Source organism: Neltuma alba, unplaced genomic scaffold, assembly GCF_004799145.2.
Source record: "Neltuma alba isolate B1F8T4 unplaced genomic scaffold, ASM479914v2 tig00001103_pilon, whole genome shotgun sequence".
In the NCBI taxonomy this organism is placed as follows: domain Eukaryota; kingdom Viridiplantae; phylum Streptophyta; class Magnoliopsida; order Fabales; family Fabaceae; genus Neltuma; species Neltuma alba.
Window position 1 is genome coordinate 39,538 of NW_021632329.1, and position 24,803 is coordinate 64,340.

A 24,803-nucleotide genomic window follows, 5' to 3' on the forward strand; every position below is an offset into this window, starting at 1 on the left:
GTAGTGCTCTTTCTTTAGAACTCTCAGATTTCTTGCTTAGCGCAGTAGGATGCGGAGCAGGCTCAGCTTCTATTTCTTCATCCACATCCTCTTCATCCTCTTCAGTGAAGCGTACTTTCCTCCCACTTCTCAGAGTGATGGCATTAAGGGCCTTGGGATTAATAACTGTATTAGAGGGTATGCCTCCACCTCTAGCTTGCATATCACTCACAGTATTGGCTACTTGAGTTAGATGAGATGTCACAGTACTGTTCTTCAACTCTAACTCTTCCAACTTCTTACAAATGGTTGCATTATCACCTTGCATCTTTTGTAAAATAGTGGCAATGGATGAAAATTGGCTATCATTCAAGGCTTTATCTTCTTTCAACCGGTTATCCATATTGTTAAGTTGGGCGGCCATACTCTTCAACAGTTGATTGGTCTCATCACTCTTTGGTTGAGAAAGTGAATTGTTCTGGAGTGGAATGACCATCCTTGAAGGTTCTTGAAAGTAGCTTGAAGAAGCACCAAATCCACTAGTTCCCTCTTGAAATTGTTTCGACCCTCTGTTATCATTATCCCTCCAACTGAAGTTAGGGTTCTGTCTCCACCCTTCATTGTATGTGTTGGAATACGGATTCCATTTTTGGTTGGTAGGACGTCCCTGAAACATAGCAGAAACTTCTTCGTATCTTGAAGGACATGCATTGCTTATGTGCATAGGAGAACCACAATAATCACAACTAGGAGCTACCAATGCTTGGGAAGTTCCCATTGCATTACATTGTCTAGGAACCCTTTCACTCTCTAGTTTCTCCAATCTCCTATCAATCTTCTCCATAAACTGCTTAAGTGTATCATTAGAAGAGGATGAGGCAACTTCTCTAACACACTGTCTATCTCTAGTGCCATACTGTTGGTCATTTGTGGCAGTCTTCTCAAAGAGGTCCCAGGCACCTTGCGGAGTAAGATCAAGAATTGAACCATTAGCAGCAGCATTAACAGTCCTCTGATAGTATGGCAAGAGACCCTCATAGAAATACTGAACCAATTGTGACTTAGGCAATTGATGATTTGGACACCGAGACATCATGGTTAAGAACCTAGTCCAATATTCATAGAATGACTCCCCTTCATCTTGTTGTGCTCCGAAGATAGCTTTCTTAAGCTTGGAGGACCGAGATGCAGGAAAGAATTTCTCAAGAAAAGCGTTCTTGAGTTGCTCCCAGGTAAGTGTAGCATAGTGCTGGGGCAAAGTTCTTAGCCATTCCTTGGCTTTTCCTTCCATGGTAAAGTGAAACGTTCTTCTCAAAAGTTCCTCTACATTTGCACCCTGTGGCTTCATAGTGGAGCATACCATCATCATGGTTTCAATGTGTCCATAGGGATCATCACCTGAAAGACCAAAAAATTTAGGCAAAGTATTAATCAAGTTACCTTTGATTTCAAAATTAGCATCAAAATTGTAAAAACCATGAGGATCAAAATTCACAGTAGAGTTATTTATTTCTCTAAGACTCCTCTGGTCTTCACCATTATTCCTAGGCACATGATTTTCCCCATGACCATTATTATCTCCATTACCCCCATTTATGTTTCTATCATTTTCACCATTATTACCAACATTACCAGTACGATCTGCCATGTCTAGATTTTGGTTAGGTGCACTAGGAGTATGGTGTTCTAAGGCAAATTCACTTGTACTGTTTTGACCCTTTTTCTTTTTCTTCTTTAATTGCTTCAAAGTTATTTCAAGCTCAGGATCGTAGGGTAAGGGTTCTTTATCTCTGGGCATGCAACAGAGAAATTAGAGCAACAAAATGCAAAAACAAATGAAGATTCAAGTACAAATGGAGGGATGCAAAATGAAATGCAAGGTATGCCAAAATAAATAAATAAAAAGAATTAAAATAAAATCAGGATTTTTTTTTTGAAATTTTTATTAAAAAAAATTAATGATATGCAAATGCAACCTAAACTAAGGAAAAATAAATAAATTTAAAGAAAATAGAAAGAGAGAAAAAAAAACTGACACTTAGTTTACTAAGGAACCAATTACTTGGCTCCCCGGCAACGGCGCCACTTGATTTGAACCTTTTTAGTCGCCTTGGGTTAAATCAAAAATAAAACCAAATTATGCAGTAAAGCACAACTCGGGTCGAGTCTCTTGAGGAGCTTTTTATTAATTCCTTAATTAACTAAGTGACAAAGAATTGAAAGGAGGGGTTGAAAAAGGATTTTTCAATTAATAAAACTAATTAAGAGAGTAAGAAATAAATCTAAACTACTTTTTTTTTGGTATTTTTAAGAAAGAATGAAAAATGCAAGTTTGAATTGTAAGAAATCAATAACAAGAATGCTCTTGAGGAATGAATCAATGACTATCCTAGCTTGTTTAATGATATGGGAGTAACTTAAGTGGTTAAGATTGGTTTATATAAGTTATTCCTTTTAAATTAATACTCAACTAGAACATTAATTACTTGTTAAATTCACTTCAAGCATAATTTCTACACAACTCGCATAAAAATCACACTAACAATGAATTAACAAAGGCATAAACATAAATATATGTATAAACCAAGTACTCAAACTTATAAATACCAATCCAAATATCAGCAATTCCAATCCAAACCAAGAATTACAACTAGCAACTCTTAGCTTTAAACCAAATATAACAAACTTCAAACCAGAAATCATCAACAAAATAGTCTAAACTAAGGACTAAAATTAAACTCCCCTTTGTAGCTCCCAAACTCAAGCCATTGAATTCAATCCCGAAGAGCACAGTGAATTTAGCCTCTCATAGCTCTGAACCAAGCTACAACTCGTGCCAAAGATAAAGTAGCCATGGAGGATAGATGGAGGGGAAGAAAGATGAATTTGGAAGATTGAAATTGAAGTGTTGCGGCAGTGGAGTATGCGTGTGATGCGAATATGGCTCTGTGGTCTTGCGTGCGGCTGTGAAGGACGTGAAGGGGTGCGCGGTGGCGTGAGGCGTGGTTGCGTGTATGGCCTGCTCTTGCAATGGATTTAATATATAACCTAATATCTTTCCAAAATCCATGCCTTCCCTCTCTTCCGTCCTTTTCTTTCTTTCTTTTTTTAATTCTTTTTCTTTTGTTTCAACTTTCCTTCTATGTTTATTTCCTTTTCTGAGACCTGCAAAAGATAAATTGAAATACTATCATAAAGCCCAAAATCAATTATTTAAAAAGAGATAAAATATGATAAGATTTTCTTTTAAATTTCTAATTTTGTGCAATCAGTATTTGATTCAAAATACCCACAATTAATGCAATTTATCCCACTTTAATTGATAAATATCTCCAAAAAGATATCAAATAAGATATTAAAATCAAGATTTATCACCCATTGATGAAGTAGTAACTTTCACTATGAAAGTTGTAAATCCCACTATGTGTTTTGTAAAATTCAAAATCAAAATCCCATATTAGTACCTGATGCCTTCTTTGTCATTTTGCTTATTCAGGTCCCTTATTTGTCTTTTTGGAATTCAAGTGGTATTTTATTGTCATTTTCCCAAGTTATAATTACTAAGAGTCTTAGCAATAAGTGAGTAATTTGTATCTTGCTACTACTCGTTGTGCTCAAACTTGTCATTCCTCCCCCCCCCCCCCAAAAAAAAACCAAACTGAAATTTACATTCACTTGTCAGTAATTACATTTTAGGAGAATTGCTAGAAAGTCTCAAAGAAGATTATACTAACTCCAGTCCTAATTATAAGAGTCACTTAACTAATTTGAGGAAATTAAGAAAAAAAGTTAAGTTAGTTATTTGTAATAAATAGGTGTTGTCTTTCCTAAAATATCCTTACTAATTAAATATGTTGGCTAAAACTATAATTATTAGAAGGACTATCTTGGAAAAAAATTGAGTAAATATGAGAGACAAAATGAATTGGGGTCTTATATTTAAGACCAACACAAAAGTTAAATAGAGTCTTATATTAAGGACCGGAGGTAGTATTTACTAAGAACTTTCATAAAAATTAAATAGCTCGTAATAATAAATTCCAATACAAAAAATAATAACAAATTTCAATGTAAAAAATAACAATAGGTTTCAATCACTTACTTATCATTAAAATTTTCATAATTACTTTTTTGAGACCTCACAATAATTTGTCCTTACATTTTCTTTTCTCGTGAGATAGATACCACACAGTGATTTGTCTTTAATTATTTTAGCAACTTATAATTTCCTTGGACGCCTTCTCCACATCTTTCATACGAGTTTGGCAGCACCTTGGTCCCAACTCCACAGAAAGGAATCGGCAGAGGGACCATATTGAATTATTGATTACAGCCAAATAAGCGACGTGGATTTTTTGCCTCATATTTGTCCATATCATATTGGCACGTTTTCATTTTAAAACAGAATAAACTGATTTCTTTATTTGCTGCACTGCTCCTATAGAAGAAGATATGACTTCTAAGGTCAAGAGATTTTGGGAGATTTCTGAATTAAATACAAATTAAATTAACAAAGAAGCCATTGGACGCACTCTATAAGCAAGATTATGGGCATGTTTGCAATAATTTATAAGTAACATTTTAATAGTAATTCACAAAATACAATGTAAATAACTAAATACTCCTCTTGTCCTTAATATAGGACCTAATTGTTGAGTTGGTTTTGATCCTAAATATAAGACCCATTTCTCATATTTATCAATTTTCTCTAAATTACCCATATAGATACTTCCTCAACCATAATCAAGTAGAAGAGAAATATGGAGTATTAAGAAAGATGATTATGGTATTTTAAGAAAAACGTGTCACATTTCTTATAATTACTAACTTACCTAACTTCCTTAATCTAATCAAATTAATTAAATGGGTCTTATATTAAGGATTGGAAGAGTATGTGAGAGAAATTTTACCTCAGATAACACAAAACATGCTTATAAATGATTTCTTATGTCATGTCAAAGGGGGCTACTATATTGTTTGAATTAAAATAAACATATTATAGGCTTATTATTCAATTGGTACAATATTTACATATGCATATTATGCTTTATTATAGATCAAATTGATGAATATAATATGACAATTTAACCACAACTTCTCACTCATAAGCATTATCGCATGTCTCCATGCAGCCATCAATTTTGGACACAGTATCTTAAAAATTATAGTAACTTAAAACCGTCCAACTCTTAGCATAAGGTTGATACTTAGCTTGAGGAGGGAATTAACTCACGAATATAATATAGAATGTGAAGAGCCTGCTAAACAAACCCAGCCTTGATAATGCCAATGGTTTTGTAATTTAATGACATGAAATCTCTTATCTCAGTGTAAAGTTGGGGTTTGATTTACTTGTAATCTCACGCTTTTAGGGATTGAAATTGTTTGTTATTCTCATCGTTCTCTGCAAGTAATTAAAGTAGAATGAAATGTAATGTTTAATAAGCATTGTTGATTATCATGAATTTATTTGGTATATAATATTAAAAATGATGAAACGAAATTTATTTATATATTTTATTGATCAATTTTTAAATGCGGGAATCATTATTTGTTAGGTACTAGGTGGGTAGCAGTCACAGTTTTTGGTTAAAAAAAAAAACGGCCTGTTCGTTGTTTCCGTCTTTTTTATTTTTTTCTCAAATTAATTTTATAAAATTATTTTTTTAAAAAAAGTTTTTAGAAAACAATAAAAAATTTTATTTAGATAATCATTTTAAAAAATCACATTTGAAAATAAATATACTAGAGTGAAGTTTCAATGAGAACTCAAGTTCTCAAATAAAGAAAAAGTTATCTGACAGAGAAGAAGGGTTTCTTCTTTCTTAACCATTTTTTTAATTGTTACAAAAGGTTTAAGTCAGTTGGATGCCGAGAGCTTATCAGGACCAGGACATGTTTTTAGACTTAAAGAATACTTACAGAGGTACTTACAGATTGCTCATTCATAAGGTTTTCATATCGGTAATTAGATTCAAACTCATGATTTTGTGAGTTATGAGTTGATTTCTTACCAACAGGACCAATTTTTATTGGTTTTTCTAACTTTTTGTCAATATCTCGCTAAAACTACTTGTTTTTAATGGCCCGACCCATTACTCGACATTTCACTAGACCTGAGAAAGCGGGCTGGCGGTGCGGATACGAGCCAGCCCGCCAGCCCGCTTAAATTTTTTTTTTAAAATTTATTATATTAATATGAGTTAAGTCTAGTTTGAAATGTTGAAATTAGGCTCCGAGTTTTAAACTTGAGTAATGGATTCTAATAAAAAAAACATAAGAATTAATTTATAATTTTAGAAGATATTTAAGAAAAACTAACATATATTTTTTATAAATAATTAATTTAACTAGTTTTTTTATCCAAATTAATTAAGTAAATCTTTTATGTGTGTGTATGTATGACTATATGAAAATCACACATTCGTCTAATCTCATGAAGCCGTGTATAGTAATGACAAATAGATATAAAAATAAAAAATGGGCGGTGCTTTTCATATAACCATACACATATATATGAAGTGCTTAGTTAATTATATATATAATGATATGAATGAGGTAATGTCCATATAAAATTTGAGGTCAAAATTATCTAACTATATTATATAATGTATTAAAAATCAGAAAAAGTAAATAATAAAAAAAAGCGGGCTGGCCCGCCCGAAGTGGGCCAAAAGCGGTGCGGGCTAGGCGGGCTGGCAAAACGCCAACCGAGCCCACCTTTTTTGGCAGGCTGCGGGCCCAGCCCGTATTACCAACTCTACATTTCACCCATTTACTGTTTTTCGGTTAATGGGCCTTATCCTTATAATGTGAAAAAAACTTAATGGACCCTTTTTTGCTTGGAAATGGGCCCACAGTAAGGTTTCATGAGATAAAATGTGGCAGGAATTTAAAAGGATTATGTAATTAACAGGGTTGTTGGGTCTAACAGAAGAGGTTAGTCCCTCACAATGTGATGATCTAAGGTTCAAATCCCTGCTAGAAGAGATGCTCACATTTAGTACCCGATAGTGTAATAGGATTGTCTCTAATAGGAGGATATCTATGCTTTAGCTAAAAAAAAAAAAAGGATCACGTAGGTAGTGGACGAGCTAGCGAAGAGGGGAATTGCTGAGACTTTTTTTTTTGTTTTTTTAAGCTTGTCCTGAACATCTCATGGTGCTTGTGCGGGAGCTAGTCCCCAATATGTCTAGCTTATTGTAATTGGGCTTAGCCCTCTTTTGTAACCAAAAAAAAGAAAAAGATTATGTAATGTAATGCTAATAAATAGGACTGTGTAATCAGTTATTCGGTTCGGTTAACTCTACTAACCAAAATAACGGAATAACTGAAATATATATATATTAGAAACCGAATCGAAACTGAACATTAACAAATAACCGAACCGAATTAATCAAAATATTTCGATTTGGTTTTGGATTTTTGATCGGTTTTGGGCTTTTCTTGGGACTATTCAATCAAATTATAATTCTATTATTTCCAACAAATAAAACCTATGCAAAAGATAAACTGAATACCCTCAACAAGAATAGGATAAAAGAAGCATAATACAAAGTATAAACAACTTAGACGAGCGCTATCACTTATATCCCTCCCTGCAACTTGTCACAGAGCAAGAAAAATGAGGAGGAAAAAAAGCCAACGCATGATCAATGTAGTTTATTGAAGGGAGAGGAAACACCAACGCATGTTAATAAATGCACAAAATTGGTTTTTATATTTCAATCAATAATAGCAACCACCAACTCCTTGCAATATGGTATGATCAATGTAGCTTCGGGTGCCCAACAATGAATCAAAAATCAGAAAGTTTTAGTTCCCAAATTCAAACAAATTAAAGTCCTCATGGTTCCAAACAAATGAAGAAAAACTTGAAAAGAATAAGAGGGATGGATGAACAAAAAGAAGAGTGCCCGTCACCTGAAGCTTTTAAGGACAGAAAACACAAGCGGCAACGATGTCGAATGAACACTGGAGGGCGAGGACGACGATGGCGAGTGCACTGTGCCTTACCTTCACTTCAATCTACCACCATTCTGTCCAAAAGTGCTCGTTCTAAGTTATCTCTCTCCCATCATGCGACATGCGGTGATTTATGTGAGAAGGGAGATGGTGGTGGAGAAATGTTTGGGTGCCGACAATGGGAGACGTTGGAGAGTGGATTGTGTTTCACCATTTTGATTTCACGATCTTAGCTAGGAGCCTGGGAGCCTGGGGCAGTCACAACTAGCCACTTTATCTAGGGCAGCCAAATTTGTCCCTTTCTGATTAAAGGTACAACTGGCCACTTTATTTTTTAAATGATTGTTGTATGTTGAACTTGGGCTTTGAGGAGACAACAAGACACATGGCATGAAGGCCTTTTTTTGTTGTTATAATTTTGGTTTTTCGGTTAAACTGAAATTTTTTTTCATACTAACCGCACTGAAAACTGAATAAAAACTGAATCAAAAAACCGAATTGAGTTCGGTTCGTTTCGGTTTTTGATTTCGATTTGGTTTCCCTACTAATAAATAAAATTTACGACATAATAAGAATATTGAGGGGCAAGTATAACACACGGGCAATTATATAGTTGTATAATATTATATTTACAATTGTTGGAAATTAATACTATAATTTTATTGAGTTATATCAAGTATTATTGCACACTTGTATCTAAAATATGTCAAATAAACATCTCCCTAATATTAAGATAAGATTATTTGCTATTTATTATTATTGTTCTCATCAACAAAATTTCAAATCAGTCTAAAAAAAAAATACAATTTGAGATACCACCACTTTTTTGTTTTGTTTAAATGCCGCCTCAGTCAATTTTCAGGGCTCCGGTGCAAACCACACCAAGCGTATTGATGGTTTGAGCTCCTATATTTGATTCTGCATATATTATTTCTGATCTTAATTATAAAATCTTATTTATAAACTACAAATAAGATCTTATAATTAAAATAAGAGGTAATATTATTTTTCTAATACTAAATAAAGACATATTTTATACTGTAAATTATATTATAAAATGAATCTTACATTTAGTATAAGAAGAGTATTTTTTTATTTCTAAAATGTATGGATTTTGGATCTTATTTCCGCAAAAAATATGCATTTGAATTTAGGCATTTCAAATAGATTTAAATGAGATTTATTCTAAGATATATTTCCAATACTTTGTTAAATAAATAATAATTAATAATTGAAAATATGCTTCGTATATTTAAAGCTATTAAACATAATAGAAATTGAAATGGATGTAATTACGTGACTAATTTATTTTTTTATCAATTAACTGAATTCAACATAATTATCACCATTATTGAAATAAATCCACATCAAAATCTATTCTAATTTATTTTAATATTTAAACTTTTTAATAATTTTTTGATATACAGTATTATCGTACAATTTTCACACACCCTCTCCGCTAGACGTAGCATGCGGGAGCCAGAGGCGGAGCTGTTTCTGTTTCTGGACTGAAACGCAATCTTGAAAACGCCGGCGTGTAGATTGGTGAATCCAAATGGGAAATCAAAAGCATAAGTGGACCGCCGAGGAAGAAGAAGCTTTGCTCGCTGGCATTGGGAAGCATGGCCCCGGCAAGTGGAAGAATATCCTCAAAGATCCCGAGTTTGCCCCTTTTCTCACTCACCGTTCCAACATCGATCTTAAGGTTCCTCCTTTTTCATCCTGTTTCTCTTCCTTTTCTCGAATCTTTACGATGGCAGGTGTTAATTTTTCCTTTAAATTATTATTATTATTGTTCTTTAGCTGTTGTTCGGTATGAGATTGTTAATCGACTTTAGGGATTTTTTTTCTTTTCCTTTTTCACTATTTTGATGTTTTCGCATTTGGCTTTCAATTTTGTGTCGGGGAATGAAATATGACCGGAGTGCATCTACGCATGATTGACAAAAGCCGATGCTGCTGTTTTTATTTTCTGAGTTTTGACTAATTTGAGCATACTCTGAAGACTTTTGTATGTTGAGAAATCTTCTTATATTGTCCCTTTTTATTTTGTCATTCTGGCACATTTACCAGGATAAATGGCGAAATTTAAGTGTCAGTACTTCAGCTCAGGGATCTAAAGAAAAAGCTAGGAACCCGAAGACTAAAACTACGGAACCTGCTACACCTGCGGGCACGCAAAATGCTTCTGTTGCTCCTCCACTTCGTCAATGTGCAGCTTCTGATGCCGTCGCAGATGATTCATCTCACAATGCACAGGATGTCAAACATGCTCCCCAGTAAGCAGCCCCCTGACTGAACTGAACTCCCAACTGTGAAATTCTAATCATTTGACCGAGCTATATTTGAATATGTGTTAGTCCTATTTGAAGTATTATATCACGTCGCAGGAACACATATGCACCGCCATTCCAAGTATTATTTACATAATCTCTGGTTGTTGTGTTGCAAAATTTATATTGCCTTCAATATAATACGCCTTACTTTTTACTTATTACCTCGACTGTTTAATCAAGATTATATCATGACTCGTTAGGGGTTTTTTGTACTCTATGTTCTTTAACAGGTACAATGCAATGATTTTTGAGGCCCTATCAATGATAAAAGATTCCAATGGATCTGACCTGAACGCTATTGTTAGCTTCATTGAGGTCAGATGAAGTTCTAATTTTGTTTTCTGTTACGCTAGACAAATCCTCAGTCAAGGCTGTAATTTTTATTATGGTTCTGAGATTATTTGAAGATGCTAAAGATCAAAGCTTAAGTATAAATATACAGGCATCATATGGTCGTTTAGCTGGTTCTTAATCTCTTCCATGCGTTTTCTAAAAAATTTAGGGTCGAACTCTGTATGAATATTGGGTTGTCTGGTTTCTCTGCCATGTGCCTATCTTGCAAGACATGTGCCACTTTGGTATTTATATCTATTCATCAACTTTAATGATTTCTTTGAGATACTATATTGAACTTGAACCAATATCATTCATTGATCTTTCTGTCATATTAGTGTCTGTTGTTGAAGTCATTATGACTTGCATTTAGTCAAACAGTTGAGTTTGTTAAAGCTACCCACTTTTCAAGCCCCTTTATCTATTTTCCTTTCCAGTTGTGTAGGCCTGTTCTGGGAAAAAAGAGGGGGGGGGGTTTCAGGTTTTTTGAGGGTGATGGTGTGTGGAAATTCACCAGAACATGGATTACTGATTGTGTTTAGAGTTTCTTTATGTGCTGAGTTTTATGCTGAAATTCTCAAAGGATGATGACCATGTATAACGCTGCAGCAAAAGCATGAGGTTCCCCAAAATTTCAGACGAGCAGTAGGTGCAAGGTTGAGGAAACTTGTTGATCAAGGAAAACTTGAAAAGGTAAAATATGCTCCTTGATGTTGGCTTATTGTAGAAATATATATGATGGAGACAACTTAATTTTCGTTGAAATTATTTTCTTTGGATATGTGGTATGAGGATTTAAATGTTGAATTTCCTTTGTGTTTTGACTCTTTTGCATAGAATTTGGGAAAAATGTTGGCATGTTTTTTTTATTTTTTTACTTTTTTTTTTGTGTTGCTCGGCGGGGTTTCCGTGGGATTTAAGTTTGGCTTGGGGATATTCATCAAGTGGAGTCTATCCCCCCCCCCTCTCAACCCTCCTCTGCATCGTGTCCTCTTTCTTAGTTTTGCCATTTTCCAGGACTCTATTTCTTGAAACTTCAATCTTTTTTGAGGAGCTCGAATGATAGTCAATACTCAATCCTCTGTTTGGTAGCCTATTTGCTTTTCCTTTATTCTGTTTAGTTGTCGTCCAGTTTGCTTTGCCTTGCCTCTGTCTGGTTACTGTAATCTCGAGCTTAGATTTAATTTCATTGTTATATATGTTTTGGGTTTCTCAGCTCTGCCCTCCCATGCAGGTACAAAATTGTTACAAGATAAAGAGAGCGACGCCTCCGGAGACAAAACCACCTGCTCCAAAACCAAACGATTCCAGGCCACGTCAATCACCAGCGTCTGGATTTACGGCATCTCAAGAGACACTGATGGATGCTGCGGAGATTGCGGCATACAGAATAGCTGAAGCAGAGCACAAATCACATTGGGCTGCTGAAGCAATCAAGGAGGCAGAAAAATTCTCGAAGTTGGCCGAAGACGCTGATGCAATGTTACAGCTAGCGAAGGAGATTTATGACCAATGTACTACAGATAAATTCCCCATCTTCTCACTCATTTCTCTAATCATTCTTACAATAAATGAACTGATTGCCTTGTGGGTTTATTTATGCAGGTTCACGGGGTGAAATCATACTGCTGGCTTAACTTATACAGAAATGCAAGGTCGTTAGATGGAGTCCTATTGACTTTGGTATTTATGTAAATTTTGTGATCCAATGAAATGATGATCTGCCTAATTCCCCCCTTACCAAGGGGAAAAAAAAAAAATTTCACTTGGGATTGGAAAGGTCTGTGGTATTTCAAATCCCCAATACTTGTATAGCTAATATCAAAAGCAGTGCTTATTTGAGGCTGTTAGCTTCTTTTCGTACAGTTTTCTCCACGCGAATTTCATGATTTCGTCATATAATTGAATCGAAAAACTAGAGTCGTGTGATTGAACGAGCCAACAGGAGATTGATGCTCAATCCACGCCATCAAATAACAAGTTGGACGTCGCAAGAATTAAAACCTAAAACGGCCAAATTTCAGATAAAAATCAAAGACGGCACAACCGAATCAGGTTTTGGGTTGGGTTTTAATCATTCTAATCTAGCTTTTTATGATCAAAATATTTTGGATTAAATTTGTAATTTTCAGGTGGATGAAATTCGCAACATTCAAGAATGTCCATTATAATAACATGGTAAGACACTTGATTAACATTCTTATTTTCATCAAAAACTTTGTATAAAATCATCAATAGTCAACATCAAATATAATTTTTATAACTAGTTACACTATTTATATATGAAAAGTGATAAACAGAAAAACTTGGAAGTTTCTCTCCAAAAATAAAAAATAAAAATCAACCCGTTACATTGAAGAAAAAGATCGATACGGGTGCATATATAGCTGTTTGTCCATAGCATGAGCATCCTCGGCCAGCCAATTAATGAATCTATTGGTTTCATGGTAGACATATAATATGGATTATATAATTAATTTCTCAAATTCTGTGCCACGTATGAATCATATCTAGTAGAGAATGTAAGAAGTGATGCAAAAGCATGTGAGAATAACCCAAAAAAAATCCCAAAATTCAATGCTTTGTACCAGCTGCATGCCAGTTAGTCTAGAATTCTGGTAATAAAACCGTTATGATTTCTTCAATCGAACTTAAATGACATAATCAAGACCATGCCCAAAAACTGCAAATAGCAAACGGTATTTCTTCAAATTAAACCACTTCTAACTTAACTGACGCCAAATTCCTCTACCAGGAATTTGCAAAATTGTTTGTTTCCAAAAATAAAACTAAAGTTCCAACCGTGGCTCACCACATGTTATGCAACCAGACAAAGCCAGCAAACCGTCACGATTTCTTCATCCATCCATGCCATAATAAAATTCCAAAACTTCAGACTACAAAAGCACAAGTCCAAGCTCTGCTGGATTCAGAGCCTGCCTTATTCTGTAGTTGTAAAGATAGTAGTGAAGCTTCCCATCACCTGGTCCAAATTTCAATTCCTTCAAGAAGGATTCATTCTGCATAACATCCAATGCATTGAAAACATCATAGTCATTTTGTTTCGCAACAATGAGAGCATCATTCATGAGCTGAAGCAAAGGGGTCTTTGTTGAAACATTATAATAGGAATACGCTGCTTTTAAAATAGAATAGTTTTGGTTTCCCAGGATGGTTGAAGGAAGTGTGTAAAAACTGCAGAAGTCAGTGACCTCATGAGTTTCAGGACTCTCAACAAGAAAGCTATCAACAACATTCTCCCTTGGAAGAAGCCAATGCTCGACATCATTTTCATCAAAATGAGGTGCAACAACAAACTGGCTTAGGTAATTCCTAAGTAGCCGAGTAACTGCAGGAACATCATGAATTTCCATCTTTCTGAATCCTGGAGTGACAGTTGACTCTGGTAACTTATAAAGCTTGATTGTTCGACTCATTGTCATTCGTGCACCAAGACGAGAGAACCCAACATCAATTAACTTCTTTGGATTTAAAGATCTGTGCCAGTATTGGCAGGTCGCTATTGGGGTAGGAAGTACCACCCCGGCAGTATAAGCCGCCTGCCAGATATTCTCCAAATGCACCCTTCTAGTCACCTCTTTGATCATAACAGGAGCAAGCCTTTCGATCTAAGCTTCTTATGCACACACAGAAAATTTATCTCTGCCATATTAACAACCTCATCACGAACTCGGATTCTAGCAGGAACACCTGTGATAAAGGCAACCAATTTTTTGGAGCTTTTAACACGGACACCAATATGCCAACCCCTGAAATAACCAGGAGGTTGCAGAGCCCAGCGCAGAAACTCCTTTGAGTAATTAAATCTGAACATGTTCTCATCATCTTCAACATAATTATTAGCAAGGAGGCTATAAACCTCATTACACAGCTCCTCAGAGTTGATGTCACAAGTAATCCATTCATAGAGGTTCGGAAGATTATATGGTTCTTGTTTAACCTCAGATAAGGGAGTTGGGGGTTCAATAGGGCCTTCGGGCAAATTGGTGTTTCCTACATCCTTGAACTGCCCAACAGGTTGAGTTTCCCAAAATTTATGCCTTTTCTCGAGAGAGAGAGACTCCTGAACCTTTTGGGCTAGAGTATCAAGCACAAGATCACTTTCTGAAGGTGCATTCCCATCTGGAACTGGGTTTTGAGTTTCTTCAGGAGATCCAGAAGATGTATTGCTGTCAACCATTTGAAATATTTCCGGAAAAGAAGTCTGAAAGGCAATACAAAATTCTTTTTTATGAAAATTTAATGAAAGAAAGTAAACTTCAATATCATATTGGACGGCTATGCTGTTTTAGAAAAGAAATTCTAGTTCGGAATGAAATCTCAAGCATATGATTGAGTCAAAATTAATAATAAGAGTTCCCAAGTATAGTATTGTCCGTCAATTTATGTGGGTTGAATTCATTCATCTAGAAACATGTGTTTTACATATAGTTTTAGCAAACTGTTAGATAGGAATTAGTTTAAGAGTTATGGAATATAGTACAAATAGTTAAGTGTGTTATATGATTTGGAAAATGGAGTTTGTAGAGTGGCTTGTTTTATGCGAAGTTTTATGATATAAATGTGTTTTCAGTATCACTCTCGTCCAGGTATATTGTTGAGCAAAGTTAAGTAGATTTAACTAGTTTTAAGCTGTTCTCCTCTCCAAGTCTATCCTTTTCCTCTTTAACAAGAGTAGTATCTAACGCTAAACACAGAGAGTGGGAAAAAAAAAAAAAACACACACACAGAGGAGGAGGATAAAACAAGGGCTATTTGCATGTGTTGGCATCCCCATATCTTAAAGGAGAATCAATTGAGGAAGTGTTCAAAGATCTAAAGGTTTGCATTGAAGAGAACCTGTTGAGAGCATGGGACATAAAGAGTCAGACACAACAAAGAAAGGAAGAGAAGTCTTGAAGAGACAATGAGGTTGAGAGAAAAGAACCTCTAGAGTTTAGCAATAACCAGAAACCAAAGAATGGAGAATGAAGAACAAATTTTTGTGACTCTTCAAGCTACAGTGATACTCAAGGAGCCAATGAATCTGCCGTCAGCAAAGTATTTATGGGAGAAGCATGGTCCAAATCATCAGCCAATTTTTCAAGCCAAAGTTACATATGCGAACAAGTATGGAAGGCATGGACGATATGGCTTCAAGGCGCACACAGAAAGATAATGAAAATGAATCTGCTCTTTGTATGATAAAGCATCTGAAATATTTTTATATTGCTGTGGTCCAAGATGTGTATGAGAGAATCATACGGAGTCAAATGACTGGGAAGAATTGAATGACGAATCAAGAAAAATTTTCTTTAAGTTAAAGATGAGCTACAAGCACTGACAACCAAGATGGAAGAAAGAGAATTTAAGCAATCCAGCTACTGAACCAGTTGACATTAAAATAATGCTAGCTTCTGTAGTCTGAAATGTTCTTTCTGGTTATAGTACAGGTCATCACCAGTGATCGAAGAAAATATGAGTTTAAGGAGAATGTTGGAAATGTAAATTCAAATATATGATCTAGTCAAAGTCATTTATAAGTACTAGAAATCCTAAGTTTACTATTGTGTGTGAATTTGTGTGGGTTGAATTCTATATGGTTTTTAGTAACTTCTATTGAATAGGAGATGATGCAAGGGTCAAGGAAAATAGTATAAATAGGTTAAATATTTTGTGCATTGTGAAGAGCACGTTTGTTTCATGAGAAGTTTGATACTCTCTCTGTCCTCTTTTATAAGCAACCTTGGACTAAATCACAGATAAAAAGTTAGTTAAAATTAGTTAAAGACAATAAATGTGTAGAAATTGAAAGTTCTTTATCCAAAATACCCTTATTTATGGGGGAGAGAGAGTATAAAAAAATATTATAATAAAGAGAATTATGAAAGAGAGAGAATATGTGATGGAGAGAGATGATTGTTTGGGAAATGAGATAATAAATATATTGAGTATTAAGATAAGTAATTCATGGGGACTTGCAAATGTTGTTTATATATAGGGACAAGAGGGGGATGGTAGTTGTTGCTTATAAAAAGGGAAAGAGAGAGTATAATATAAGGAGTTTGTTTCAGGAGCAGTTTTATATAAGCGTGTTTTGAGTATCTCCCTCTTCCTAGTATCCTTTTAAGTAAAGTTGAGCAGATTTAAGAAGTTTTGAATTGTTCTCCCTCTCTAAGCATATCATTTTCCTCTTCCTAACAATTCTTCTGTATTATAACTGATGAAATTATCTGACCTGCTCAGGTGGGAGTCCCTTCACTTTTCTAACTCCCAAACCAAACACAGTGAACAATTTATTGCATTGAATCAGCCTTTCAAGAGCACAAACTAAAAGCAATTTGAGGTGACAGATCCAAACAATAAAATTTCAGTCATTACAGGCATAAGCACTAAACTGAACAAAATTATCTTTAATTGCGCAGTATTTTGCAAAGTGGGTGTGCAGCAATAATGCTCTGGTAGAAAGCGAATCCAAGAAGTATTATTAGGCACATAAGGGCCTGTAAAGAAGAATTCATAATAGTTTAATTCTATATATGTGGTTATGAAATTTTAAGAAATCAAGTTTACAATTACATGTAATTACAATTTACTCCTTCAATGTTCCAAAAGCCATGACAATCTTCATAAAAAATGCTAAGATTTAGAAGATACATTAACTAGCATTAATGGCACATCGCAGCAGCAAATTGATTACCCAACTCAGTCAAAGGAGGAGTAGCTTGAAACAGATTTTAATAGTCCTTTCCTTTTAGCTAAAACAAGCATCGAATCTGCAGATTATTTTGGCATGGAGTGAAGTAGTAGCTTTTACTAAAGTTGATAAATCTACTCAACCTCAGTTTAGCTGGTAAGATGAGTTACTTTTGCCACAACATAAATTCTCTAAATAAGCCTATGGCAGTTTGAATCCTATTGTGCAGAGATCTCAGAAGTAATACATGTTTAAAATAGTTGTAGAACACTCAAAATAGTGTTCTTGGCATTAAAATGTTTACGTGTCATTGGAAGATAAGTTCCATGGGCCGGTGCATAGGAACTAAATTCTCCATCCAACCAAGAATCCAACAAGGACTTCTATCAAAAGGTCATATAAATGAGTGCAATATTAAAATGCATCTAAGAATTGAGACTTACCAACTTATAAAAGTAAAACAGTTAATCTGTTCATAAGACTTGGCTGCCACAACCAAAAGTTCAGTCATTGTATCACCTCCTAAACAGACTTTCTTCCTATGATCAGTGAATAAGGGGATTTTTCCCTGTTTGAACTTAAGTAGTTAATTCTCCATATTCTATATCAAAATTATGTTTTTGACCTAGAACAATAGGGCATAGAGGCCGCCATCTTAAGCAAAAGAGCAGTTTCTTGGTTCTTGATGTCGAGAAGAACATAATAAACTATACTGATTCAGATTTAAAGAAGAAATTCAGTTCCTTTTGCAAAAGGTACGAGTAAATCCGAACTATATAATACAAACACTAAAATAGCTTCCAGCGATTGAGCTTAACAAAATGAAGACATATTATTCGAATACGCGGCTGTCCAAAAATCCAGAAGCAATATCATAAGTCGGCTAAGATCTAACGAACAAGAACGCACAGAGACAAGTTAGATTAATCGTTTGTGTAAAATCGAAATCATAATTTCAGCAACTGCTATAAATCTAAGGCAGCGCCGAAAATATTAGTGCGATATGCCCTTCTCGTTTGCCTTCATTTTCAAAGGACATGAAAGAAATGCAAGAATATTTGGAATGGAGACCGAAAATGGAAAAGGGAAAAAGGTTCGGTTTTCTTGATTACCTCAAACTGTAGATGGTATGAAGATTATTATTTTCAGCCCAATCCCTCCGAGCTTCCTCTAGCTTGGAATCGTGAGATCAAATCGTCTGGGACAGCTTTGGAGGAATCGGAAAATGGGTCTGACACTTGTGAGCTCCGGCGTGCGAAGACGATACTATCATTACAATTTTTGGAATTTTATTCTCTTATCCCTCAGTAAAGTTAATATCATATACTACTACTGCTTCTTATTTTTAACATAAGATATTATTTAATTTTTATTTTAATCCTAAATATAAAATTTTAATTTATTTTATCTTTTATATTTATATTTTTTTAAAATAGTCCTTCTAGTAATAGTAAGGGAAAATCCCAATTAAATCCATCTGAAATAATGAAATTCGAATTAAGGTTTATATTTTTAACGAATTTCTAATTAGGCTAAGAGGCCTAATTAGGGATTTTCAAATGTTGCTGAAAGACCGGAATGCCTCTTTGTAATAAAAAAGGAAAATTGAAAGTAGGTGTAAATCTGATTTTAGTTTTAATTATTCTAGTAGATTTACTAATGAGGACGTGGTCTTTCTTAGATTTTATGTCAAAGTTGTGTTTTGTAATTGTGAACGTCAACTATAGAATTTATAGCCTTTTAGTTTTTTTTATATAATAAAAAATTTGATATTGAATAAATTTTGGAAACCGAAAAATTGAAGATAAATTGATGAGTCTCAATGTAAGTTATGAAATAGTAAAATTAATTTTGATAGATATTTAACAATTCCATGAATCTTTGATTTGATTTTTTCTCAAACAAAAAAAAATGATCTTGTTAATCTTTTACATTTGAAATCGTAAAATTTTTATTAGTCCCCATATTTTTGCAATTCTATAGATATCTAGAAATTATGTATTTTTTTATCTTGAATTTTCAATTACTTTTTATTGGTCATAATTGTGATTTTTCTTTTTTTGTTTTTTATATGATAATATTTTTTGTCAAATTTTCATGTGATAATGTTTAAAGAAAAAACATGTTAGTTAAATTCAATTAAAAGAATTAAAACTAACATTAGGCTTTTTAATTATGAAGGGTATTTTGGTCTTTTAGAAATATTTAAAAATTCCCAATTAGGCCTCTTGGACTAATTAAGAATTTGTTAAAAGTGTAGGCTTAAATTAGAATTTTGCTATTTCAAATAGATTTAATTAGAATTTTCCCTAATAGTAATCTTAGTCAATACACTTGATTAGTAAATATATTTTATGAAAGATAATATTTATTTATTACAAATAACTAACTTAACTTTTTTTTAATCTTTTTAAATTAGTTAATTAATTTTTATAATTAGGACCGGAAGTAGTATATCAGTATATTAAAATTAATATGGAATATCAAATTTATCGGAAATTATAATAATTTCACAGTAACAATTTGTTCTAATTTACTAATTTTATACTTGATTTATTTTATTTAAGACGTTTTATTCCTAGTCTATAAATATATCGACATGTATTGATTTTCATACCTCAACATATATTAATAAGAGGAGAAAACTTTATTAAATTTCTTAAATTTTTTTTTTGCCGGGAGTTTCTCAAAATTATTACCTCATTGTTTCAATTAGATTTCTACCACTTGTATTATTTTTTCCATTAGCATTGTTTCAAATACTTTAAAATAGTTTTTTTATATATATTCAATGTTTTAAAATATTTTGTTGTGTATTCAATATTTTAAAATATTTTTCCGTCTAGTACTTTAAATTATATTTTGCTGTATCAGTTTTTTTAAGTATTTTTTCATGTGCAACTGATGCCTCAAATGAGTTTTTGGATGAGTCCTAATTTGTTAAGCGTAAGATTGTACTAAAAAAATATTTTAAAATGTTCAATATGTTTGAAAAAATACTTAAGATGCATGATACACCAAAAAATATTTTAAACTGCTAAATGCACATAAAAAAAATACTTCAAGATCTACCTTGACCTTAGGAAAAAAAATATATAACACATCACATAATTTTATTGGAACGGTGGATATAATAGTTTTAAAGAACTTTCTAAGTTTCGTCTGCAATAACATATTTATGATATTGATAATTTAAATATTAACAAGTAGTACAATAATATTAGTTGGCCAAAAAAGTAGGATAATATTAAGTTTTGAGGTGAATACAAACATAATATTACTTGAGAAAAAACATATAATATTAATTTTTTAATTTAATATTTTTCAATAAATTCAAGTTGATAAAGATAGAATTCATATTTTATGATAATATGGATTTTTTACCATGATAATATGGATTATAATCTTATTAAATACCTTTTTTTTTTGGGTGAAGAATCTTATGAAATACTTGCATAACTCACACGGGAGATCATATTAGAATATCATTGATATTGACGCGAAGGAGTTCATTACGTAAACTGAATATTGACAAAGATAATAGTAATGATTTATTGATCCGTTGATTTGATTTTAAAAAATAGATAAGATATATTGATATATAAGATAACAATTTACTCTAAATATTTTAGAATATTTTTGTCTATAAAAGTAATCAGAATAGCTCTACGTCCTACGTCCACCTTCCTTCAGCTGCACGGTGCAGATCCGAGGAGTTTGTGGAGACCTTCGTGTCCTTCCTTTCGAAGTTGCTTTCAACTGTTGATTCCTCTCTTCCTTCTTTGTGTTCTCTCTCGTTAGTCGCTATACAAGCAAGCTTCAACGTACTACCAGGTACCTCTTTTCTTTCAAATAAATCTACCCTCCAATGCTTAATTATATTCACTTTGCCTCGCCTGATTTTGGTAATTTGACGTCTTCTTTCCAAAACCTTCATTCTTTACATATAGACCGACGTTTCGGTTTGTAAGTTAGTGGCTTTGAGTTTGGAATCTGGGCTTGATCTGATTGCTCTTTCGATAGTTCTTATGTGTCAACCAGTTCAGTTCCTTTTTTTTTTTTTTTGGGGTATGATTTTGGTTTTTGGTTATCTGTTTCGTTGGCTGGAAATTGAGGGAAGATAATATTACGTAAAAAAAAAAAAAAAATTCTTGTTCTTGGAATTGTGGCGTAGTTGTTTAGAGTTTTGTGGCATTATCAGGATGATGCGTTCTGGTTACTCAATAGTAGTATGTTATACTTAATAATGCAGCCATAGAAAGTAGTTAAATGTTGTTCACCAAGAATAAAAAGAAAGTTGTTAAATGTTTCTGACATTGGAATCTTATTTGTTTTCCTTAGAGATGTGTATTATTTTTAAAGAGTGGCAATCGGTATATGAGTTCATATTCAATTTGGCTGCATACCCATCGGGCCTTCAAAATATCTTCTCCTGAAAAATGGAATACAATCAGTTACTAGTCTGTCTTAAAATAATTTCTGGAGCCTCCTTTTGTTCTTTGTTATAGTTTTTCTACAGTTTTCAGATTACTTAATTTTTTCCCCTGCATTGCAGTGATGGCAGGTCTGGCTCCAGAAAGAACTCAATTTGATGGTCGTCAATATGATGCTAAGATAACTGAACTGTAAGTCACTGTGCAAGATACTGTTCACTTTCTGTAATGCTTGGACTAGTTATTTAAGTGCCTATTCTGTTATTTGACGTGTTGCAAATGGATTTCTCAGGCTTTCTACCGACGGACAAGAATTCTTCACCTCATATGATAAAGTTTATGACACTTTTGATGACATGGGTTTACAAGAAAATCTTTTAAGAGGCATTTATGCTTATGGTATGTAGCAGCAGAAAGTCTGTTTCACTTCCTTGAGGCAATTATCATCAATATGTTATCTACTGCGTGTGATTATTCTATAATTAGTTAACACTAACTCAGGATTACATCAAATGAATCTGTTACATAGATTGGCCTATCTAGGATGAGGAATTTGCAAACAAGTTTAATAGCAATTCCGTGGAGAAATATTGAAAGCGTATTTGGTTTCACGTTAGAAACCAGTAAAACCATGATTTTGATGATTTTCAGCATGAAACCAAAATATGCATTTAGGTAATTATAATTGGTGCTGGATAGCTGAAATTGGGAGAACCTTGCTGAAAAAATTAGTTTGGCTTAGCATTTTATGATTATATCGGCTGTAATTTAGCTTTTTATGGAAAAAAAAATTACTCATTTTCTTTTTTTATGCCTGAAACTTTCTGTGCTTCAGACTCACGTCAGTCCATATTTTTTGAATTACTTGCCTACTAGATGAGTACAAAGAGGACAAACAGGAGTGATATCATCACGTTTTCTGATTCTTTTTCCTTGTTTTGAAACTGCCTAAATTTTTTTTTTAAAAGCAAAGAATCAGTAATGTGGTTTGTTTTTCAAAAAGGAAAACAATAAGAAATATAATTCTTGCATTACTCTGTCCCATAGAAAGGCATTTAATATATTGTTCTTGTTTTAAAGGTTTTGAGAGGCCTTCAGCAATTCAACAAAGAGGGATTGTTCCTTTCATCAAAGGTCTTGACGTGATTCAACAGGCTCAATCTGGTACTGGGAAAACAGCGACTTTTTGCTCTGGAATTCTGCAACAGCTTGATTATGGATTAGTTGAGTGCCAGGCCTTGGTTTTGGCACCAACAAGGGAACTAGCACAGCAAATTGAGAAAGTTATGAGAGCTCTTGGTGATTACCTTGGTGTGAGAGTTCATGCTTGTGTTGGAGGGACAAGTGTACGTGAAGATCAGCGCATTCTCCAAGCTGGTGTCCATGTTGTTGTTGGCACTCCCGGCCGTGTGTTTGACATGCTACGAAGGCAGTCTCTTCGCCCAGCTTGCATAAAGATGTTTGTCTTAGATGAAGCTGATGAAATGCTTTCACGTGGTTTCAAGGACCAGGTTTGTGAACTAGCTTACTTTCTAATTGCTTGTCGCATCAATGGTGATTGTTCTAGCATCAGTTGTCTGCCCTCATACTCAGAGTTTCTCAAATATGTACATGGAAGTGCATGATCAAGGAGATTTAACACAAAATGTTCCATGAATTTTTATATTGATTACAACCTAGTCTAGAACATGTAATTATCCATGCATTACATAGGACATGACACAAACTAACCGCCCCTTAATATAAGATCTACTTAACTAATATAAAAAATGTGTTGGTATTCTTAAAATACTCTCTCAAATCATTTGCATTGAAACTACCCATTAACACAAACTTCCTTAACATGTGTAATGAATGGGGATAGTTTGGGGGAAAAAATGGTAAGCATTGGGGGGGGGGGGGGATAAAATAGATTCAGGTATTATATTTAGGACAAAACTCAACTCCCAACTAGCTTTTATATTTAGTAGGGAGTATAAAAGAGCGATAAAGGCTTTTCAAGTCTTCTGTTAGATGGCAACAGTTTGTTCTCTCAGATTTGACATTACTAATAGTTTGTTTGGTATTGCAGATCTATGACATATTCCAGCTACTGCCTGGTCAAATTCAGGTTGGGGTGTTCTCTGCTACAATGCCACCAGAAGCCCTTGACATTACAAGGAAGTTTATGAACAAACCAGTAAGAATCTTGGTGAAGCGTGATGAATTAACCCTTGAGGGTATCAGGCAGTTTTATGTCAATGTTGAGAAAGAAGATTGGAAGCTAGAGACACTATGTGATCTTTATGAAACCCTGGCTATAACTCAAAGTGTCATTTTTGTGAACACAAGGCGCAAGGTCGATTGGCTCACTGATAAGATGCGAAGCAATGATCATACTGTCTCAGCTACACATGGTGACATGGATCAAAACACCCGAGACATTATCATGAGAGAATTCAGGTCTGGCTCTTCTCGAGTTTTGATCACAACTGATCTCTTGGCTCGAGGTATAGATGTGCAGCAAGTTTCATTGGTTATAAACTATGATTTGCCAACGCAGCCTGAGAATTATCTTCATAGGATTGGAAGAAGTGGAAGGTTTGGAAGAAAAGGGGTTGCTATAAACTTTTTGACTAATGATGATTTGAGGATGCTGTCTGATATTCAGAAGTTCTATAATGTGACCATAGATGAGCTGCCAGCAAATGTTGCTGATCTGCTCTGATGATTTTAAGGTTTGTTGTGTTATACAAGTCGTCAGGGCTGCTTTCTGACAAGTTCTATCTTATTCTTTTCTTCTATTCTTTTTTCAAAATTGTATCTTAACAGAGTTCAAAGGCATATGGCCATAATCTGTAATGGATACAATACAAAAATTCATTTATTTATTCATGTATCTGACATTCCCTCCAGTCTTGTCCATGTAAAGATTATCCTTTCCAGAAGTAGCAGAAGCTCAATGATATGAAAATTTACGAATAATAAGTATTAGTAACAACAATAATAGATGCACTCAGGTCACAAAATAACAATTAAAACTTCTTGGAAACATATTTATATATAAATTGTTTAACTGAA

At 33.9% G+C, this 24,803-nt stretch overlaps 2 protein-coding genes and 1 pseudogene across 2 annotated transcripts; 2 read left to right on the top strand and 1 right to left on the bottom strand.

Annotated features, from left to right (window-relative positions):
* Positions 1 to 9,459: 9,459 nt before the first annotated feature.
* Positions 9,460 to 12,360, top strand: LOC114750573 (telomere repeat-binding factor 4-like). Its single transcript, XM_028939171.1, has 6 exons — positions 9,460 to 9,649; positions 10,018 to 10,223; positions 10,511 to 10,595; positions 11,223 to 11,306; positions 11,848 to 12,127; positions 12,219 to 12,360. The coding sequence occupies exons 1-6, from the start codon at positions 9,500 to 9,502 to the stop codon at positions 12,248 to 12,250; spliced, it is 837 nt and encodes a 278-aa protein (XP_028795004.1). The 5' UTR covers positions 9,460 to 9,499; the 3' UTR covers positions 12,251 to 12,360.
* Positions 12,361 to 13,143: 783 nt separating this feature from the next.
* On the bottom strand, positions 13,144 to 18,569 carry LOC114750583 (glycylpeptide N-tetradecanoyltransferase 1-like; annotated as a pseudogene).
* Positions 18,570 to 21,069: 2,500 nt separating this feature from the next.
* On the top strand, positions 21,070 to 24,609 carry LOC114750593 (eukaryotic initiation factor 4A-10-like). The gene is made up of 5 exons (XM_028939192.1): positions 21,070 to 21,144; positions 21,866 to 21,935; positions 22,036 to 22,142; positions 22,824 to 23,254; positions 23,815 to 24,609. The coding sequence occupies exons 2-5, from the start codon at positions 21,868 to 21,870 to the stop codon at positions 24,448 to 24,450; spliced, it is 1,242 nt and encodes a 413-aa protein (XP_028795025.1). The 5' UTR covers positions 21,070 to 21,144; positions 21,866 to 21,867; the 3' UTR covers positions 24,451 to 24,609.
* Positions 24,610 to 24,803: the final 194 nt, after the last annotated feature.

Bases quoted from the DNA above. Each gene is read 5' to 3' on its own strand.
- LOC114750573 (XM_028939171.1), top strand. From the start codon at position 9,500: ATGGGAAATCAAAAGCATAAGTGGACCGCCGAGGAAGAAGAAGCTTTG. The intron at 10,596-11,222 runs GTCAGATGAAGT...ATAACGCTGCAG, and splicing joins CTATTGTTAGCTTCATTGAG to CAAAAGCATGAGGTTCCCCA. The intron at 11,307-11,847 runs GTAAAATATGCT...CCTCCCATGCAG, and splicing joins ATCAAGGAAAACTTGAAAAG to GTACAAAATTGTTACAAGAT.
- LOC114750593 (XM_028939192.1), top strand. From the start codon at position 21,868: ATGGCAGGTCTGGCTCCAGAAAGAACTCAATTTGATGGTCGTCAATAT. The intron at 21,936-22,035 runs GTAAGTCACTGT...TGGATTTCTCAG, and splicing joins GATGCTAAGATAACTGAACT to GCTTTCTACCGACGGACAAG. The intron at 23,255-23,814 runs GTTTGTGAACTA...TTGGTATTGCAG, and splicing joins CACGTGGTTTCAAGGACCAG to ATCTATGACATATTCCAGCT.